We start from the raw sequence: 6,042 nt of genomic DNA, 5'->3' as shown, positions 1-6,042 counted from the left end.
GCGCCGGGACACCGCGGGCGCAGCCAGCCAACCGCCCGACGCCTCGACTCCTCCTGGACCTGCAGCTCCCGACCCGGGGACGGAGAGGCGTGTAGACCCCTGGCCCCGCGGCCTGCACCGCCCCGGCCTGGCCCCATCCCCAGCGTGCCGACCTCCGAAGACCGTGGCCGCCCAGACCACGGGCCCGGGGCAAGAAGAGGCTGCGCAGCCACCTCGCCCTCCTTCCCCCGGCCCCGGCTACTCACGTGCCAAATGGCGAAGAAGATGAGCGCGGCGGTGAGCAGCAGCGCCAGCATATAGCAGAAGGCCGCGAACGTGAACGCCATGGCCGGGGGAAAGGGAGCAGCGCTGGTGCCAGCGGAGAAAGGCCGCGCAGGGCCCTCTGGGTAAAACCATTCACTTCCCGCGGCCACAGCCCACACAGCCGCTTGCTGCCGCGGCGCCTGCCCTCCCAACGCGCCTGCGTACCGGTCCCGGTGCAAGGCGCCCTCCGGTGGCCAGATTCCGCCATGCACTTATATTGTTTGCATAGCGGATTGATTTATTTTGTTTACTCCGCTTGTTTATTCTTTGAACAGAAATGTTCATTGAGTGAGTGCCCAGTATCTTCCGAATACTGTGCTTCTCCTTTGAGATACAAAGATGAGAAATAATACTTGCACGGAAAGAAGTTAGGATAATGCCGGAAATGAATATGTAAATAAATCATTACAGTATTATAACCCTGTGGCACGTTGTGAAAGGTCAGAGCCCGGCAACCAGCCCGTCCTGGAGCGTCCAGGAAAGGATTCCTGGAGGTGTTTCTTAAGCGAAGGCTAACATGATGGGTAGAAGTTGTCCAGGCATATTTGTCCAGACTATAGAATCAGCCTTCCAAGGAGAGGGTTCAACGTAAGCAAAGTCAGAGATGAAAGTAAGAAAAAAAGCTCAATGTCTTAGGTGAAACCACCTTAGCAGTTCTAAATTAGTGGTTAAGACAGTGTTGAGAGTCTGAAAGGGGTCCCCTAGGGTTTAGATCATATCATACAAGGATATGCCAGTTAAGGAGCTCAGACTTCATATCCCATAAGCCCATGTTTTTCAATCAGCTCACCACACACAATTTGACTTTTTCACTGCAAGACAACAGAACATCACACACGTTGAATCAGAGAGAGATGGACATCTGGATATAGAGACAAAGAAATACAGATATAACAAAAATTTCACCAAACAAGACTACATATCCACGAGTACCTGTCTTGTTATTCTTTTTTGCTGTTTTGTTTTTAATATTGGTTGAGACCCACAAAATTGGCTCACCCGCCTGCTAAATGATTGCTGCTGATGGAGTGGAAATCACTGAAAGCTTTTACACAAGAGAGCAACATGTTTAGCTTTGCGTTAAAAGATCGCTCACACCAGCAAAATGTATAGAGAATGGTTTAGAAGCAGTCTATCCAGTGCTGTCTCACAGAACTTTCTGCAATGGTGGAAATTTTCTTTATCAGCACTGTTCAATATAGTGGTTATTGAGCAGTTGCAATGTAGCTAGTATAACTGAAGAAGTGAACTTTACATTTTTATTTATTTTAATTAATTAAAATTTAAAGAACCACATGTGGCTAGTGGCTGCCATCTTGGATAGCCGTCAGGATTATGTGGCACCTTGGTGCAAATTACAAAGGTACTCTCTCCAGATAAACAGAGCTTCATGCCTGGGCACAAGCATGCAGGTTATACTTCAGTCCCACTAACCTCCTTGGCCAGTCACCTCTGGCAGTATACAAATTGCCCAACTGACATGATGACCCTAATTAGAGAAGCGAGAGATTGGAAGCAAGGAGCCCATAAGAATGATCCAGGCAAAAGTTGCTGTGGCTCTGACTAAAGCTGTGGAAACTGGGAGAGAAAGGAGTGAATAGATTTAATAATATTTAGGAGAAATACTCAGTAGGACTTAATTGACTGGATACAGTGGTGAGAGAGAGGAAGGTGTCAAAAAAGATGTATATAGTACTACAGGCCATGGAAGCATGGCCAAATGCAGCGCTGGGCAGTGTTTGTGCCAGGAGGACTCATGATCTAATGAGAGCTGACAGATTCCTGTTTTCCGGGGAAACAAGTGTTTGTGAGGAAAACTGTCCACGCCAGACCATGAGATCCAGCCACCTTCTTGTAAATGAATCCAATCTACATTTTGGAAAATGATGTTTCATCACCATTTACCTCGAGGATCTACCTTTTGGCAACAAGCTCCCCTGTCCCCTTAGTGAAAAATTAATAAATGGAAACCTGAATTAAACAGGATCTGGAGACCAGAAGGGGGAGCTCTCATGCCCTGTGATGGTAGCAGAGCCCAATAAGAGGAAGATAGCTTCCTTTTCTTTCCTGGTTAAGGACTCAGCCAACAAAAAGCCCTGGGCTCTATGCTTGCCACAGTCCTCCCAACTTCCTTTTCCCCCTTTATAAAAGTGTTCTTCCCTTGCCAATTGGAGGACTTGCACATGGATACAGATCCCGAGTTGCAATTCTCTACTGATCTGGAATAAATCCATCTTTGCTAAAGAAATAGCTGGCAGTCTATTTCAGGTCATGATGTGAAATATATCTTTCCCTTGCCTGGTAACTATGTCAAACACGTTATCACACAAAGTGCAACAGCCTTCCAAGGACCGACCCTCAGTTCTGCTGCTGCTAAGTCACTTCAGTCACATCCGACTCTGTGCGACCCCATAGACAGTAGCCTACCAGGCTCCCCTGTCCCTGGGATTCTCCAGGCAAGAACACTGGAGTGGGTTGCCATTTCCTTCTCCAATGCATGAAAGTGAGAAGTAAAAGTGAAGTCGCTCAGCCATGGACTTCGAGAACCCATGGACTGCAGCCTACCAGGCTCCTCCATCCATGGGATTTTCCAGACCCTCAGCTCTAGAAGGGACGAATCACCTGAGAAGGTAGAAAAGTACAACAGCCTTCCAAGGACCCACCCTCAGTTCTAGAAGGGACAAATCACCCAAGAAGGTAGAAGTTAGATAGAATGCTGACTGATTCACTCAGAGGCTGGGGCAGTGTGAGGCTCCCTTCACATTTTAGCAGAGCACACAGGTAAACTTTAGGCCTGTGCTGGCTAATACAGGAGCCATTAGTCATATGTGGCTGTTTAAATTGATTAAAATTGAATAAAACTAAAAACTCAGTTCCTCAGCTCCACTAGCCATATTTCAAGTGACCAATAGCCTGCTGTGGCTTCTGGACCCTATTGGGCAACATAGATACAGACTGTTTCCATCATCACATAAAGTCCTATTGGAGAGCATTGCTTCAGACAATAGTACACAACTGTAATTGCTTAGAAAATATTGAGTTGGCCAAAAAGTTTGTTTGGTTTTCCATAAGAAGTTGTGGCAAAACCTGAATAAACTTTTTGACCAACCCAATACACCCATTTTAATGAGGGCAAATGGTTAATTAGATCATCCAACCATAGACAAGGCAGCTTGTGAGGAAAAGATTGGGTTTATTTGACATTTTGGAGGACCATTATCAGCAGTAAGTGCAAACAAATCTCAGTATTTTTTTAGAAGTTGCATTAACCCTTTTTAGCCCATGGGAATAATTTTGTAGTATGGGGTCAGTTAAGTTCTTGCTTCTACTTACATATATGCTTGGGACTGGATGATACTGCAGATTAATCTTCTGCTTGCTCACTGTCTCTCTCCTCCTCCTCTCTCTTTCCCTGACTCACCTTTGTTCAAGTCATCTTTCTATGAGTTTGTGTCCACTCCACCCACTGCCTAGGCCCTCAGCCCAGATAGCTAGGTGCAGGTCAGCCACCAGAGAGCTAGAAAATAAAGCCCACAAACACAAAGCACGCAGCGTAAGAAAGTGAAAGTGAAAGTCACTCAGTCGTGTCCAGCTCTTTGCAACCCAATGGACTATACAGTCCATGGAATTCTCCAGGCCAGAATCCTGGGGTGGGTAGCCTTTCCCTTCTCCAGGGGATCTTCCCAACCCAGGGATGGAAATAGATCTCAAAAGTTCAGATACAACATGAGAGAACTTGCCAGCCCCTTAGACTAAATAAAGAAAGCCAGTGCTGAGGAAGAGGGAAGAGGAGGTGCTGAGCAGTCAGGAGAACGTGAGCTCCAGGAAGCCGCCAGTGTCCATGGGAACCAGCACTACCTTGCCAAACTCCGAAGAGCACTTGGCGGCTGAGCTCAGTTTTCCTTTCCGCTGGTGTCTAGAGAACTCTGCCATTCGACAGCAGGTCGTCTTCACACATCCACCACTGAGTGGGAGTGATGCCACTCCGCTCAGCACCACATTCGGTCCTACCAAGGAGACATTCCTCTTAGCCCCGTAGGCTTGCAGACCACGCACCCACTCCGTAAAAAGGGGGTGGGTAGACTTCGCCAAGACATGGCAGTAACGTAAAGAGAAAGCCCCAGCACTATGATAATGGGTAAGTTTGTCCTCAACCAACTCGAGGTCTCCCACAGGTGGGAACAAGCCATCCAGGTGACGTATACCATAAGGATCCCATGATGCTATGGGAGGTCCTGGGCCCTTACGTTGAGTAATGAGCATAGGAAATTGTGGGCCTGTTGTTCCAAGTCTTCCAGAAGAGGTTTGCATATTTGGGGGAAAGCAACTTCACCTGGTGATTGTGGGTAGCACCTGAATCCGGACATGTGACTGAGACATAAGCCTTGGAAAGAATAGCTCCAGAGCTGGGGAAAACAGGAGGGGGAGCAGAAAGTATTGGTTGTCCCTCAAGCCACTCCCACTTCCTTCTTGTTGGCAGAGCTCAGGGTTTGTTCAAGGATTATTCATGTGCTTCAAGGAGGATCCCTTCCCCCAGCCCCAGTTTTGGGGAAATGCAGCTGCTGCCCCTCCAGAATGATGTCTGACTCGCAACTGCTATGTATGAGGCAGAGCTGATGACTGTTCTATTCTTTTCTGTTTACCGCATACATTTCTAAATCATTGGATTAAGGCTACATACAAATAGACTGCTGGTGGCTCAGCGGTAAAGAATCCACCTGCAATGTAGAGGATGTGGGTTCAGTCCCTGGGTTGGCAATATTCCCTGGAGGAGGAAGTGGCAACCCACTCCAGTATTCTTGCCTCGTAAATCCCATGGACAGAGGAGCCTTGTGGGCTACACTCCATGGGGTTGCAGAGTTGGACACAACTGAACAACTAAACGGAGAAGGCAATGGCACCCCACTCCAGTACTCTTGCCTGAAAAATCCCATGGACAGAGGAGCCTGGTGGGCTGCAGTCCATGGGGTCGCTAAGAGTTGGACACGACTGAGCGACTTCACTTTCACTTTTCACTTTCATGCATTGGAGAAGGAAATGGCAACCCACTCCAGTGTTCTTGCCTGGAGAATCCCAGGGACGGGGGAGCCTGGTGGGCTGCCGTCTATGGGGTCGCACAGAGTCGGAAACGACTGAAGCAACTTAGCAGCAGCAGCAGCAGCAGAGTGACTAAACCACCACACACAGACTGCATTAGGCTGTCCAGCAAGATGTGGTTTCTCATCCGCCTTGCCCTTTGCCCCAGGAGTGCCTATTATACAACCACTATGAGAAGAATCAATGTGCAAAAATGACTCAATCTCATGTATGCAAAATATGTCTATTGTTATTCTTTATTATGTGTGCCTTTTTTAATACAGCCACATGAAGGTAAAATATTAAAACAGTGAAAAACACATATTTTAAGAGTATACGTTTTAATACATGGACACAAGCTTTTAACAGCCACTCCCAAACAAGATAGAGAACTCGACCATCACCCCACAAAGTTCCCACATGGCCCATCCCCACCCCTGTCCTACTTTCTAGCACTGTAGATTACCTTCATCTGTCCTTGAATTTCATTAAATGGAGTCGTATTATATATATTCTTTGCATCTGGCTTCTTGGACTCAGCATAATATTGGGGGGTTTTCTTTGAGATTCTTCCACAGGAGTTCATTCATTTTTAAAATTAACTTTATTAAAGTTTGCTTTGCATAAAATAAAATATCACCATTTCAAGTGCACAGTCAATGA

The 6,042-nt window shown here is 47.0% G+C and overlaps 1 protein-coding gene across 1 annotated transcript in view; it reads right to left on the bottom strand.

The window, feature by feature from the left end:
- CNIH1 (cornichon family AMPA receptor auxiliary protein 1) overlaps positions 1–410 on the bottom strand; it is an 18,163-nt gene extending 17,753 nt beyond the window's left edge. The window contains exon 1 of the mRNA XM_010847726.1: positions 246–410. Within this exon, the coding sequence (XP_010846028.1) occupies positions 246–326 (81 nt within the window). The 5' untranslated portion in view covers positions 327–410. The remainder of the gene's footprint in view (positions 1–245) is intronic.
- Positions 411–6,042: the final 5,632 nt, after the last annotated feature.

The sequence above is a fragment of the Bison bison genome, unplaced genomic scaffold (assembly GCF_000754665.1).
Source record: "Bison bison bison isolate TAMUID 2011002044 unplaced genomic scaffold, Bison_UMD1.0 scf7180017864254, whole genome shotgun sequence".
NCBI lineage: Eukaryota > Metazoa > Chordata > Mammalia > Artiodactyla > Bovidae > Bison > Bison bison.
This window is presented reverse-complemented; position numbering and strand designations above follow the sequence as displayed.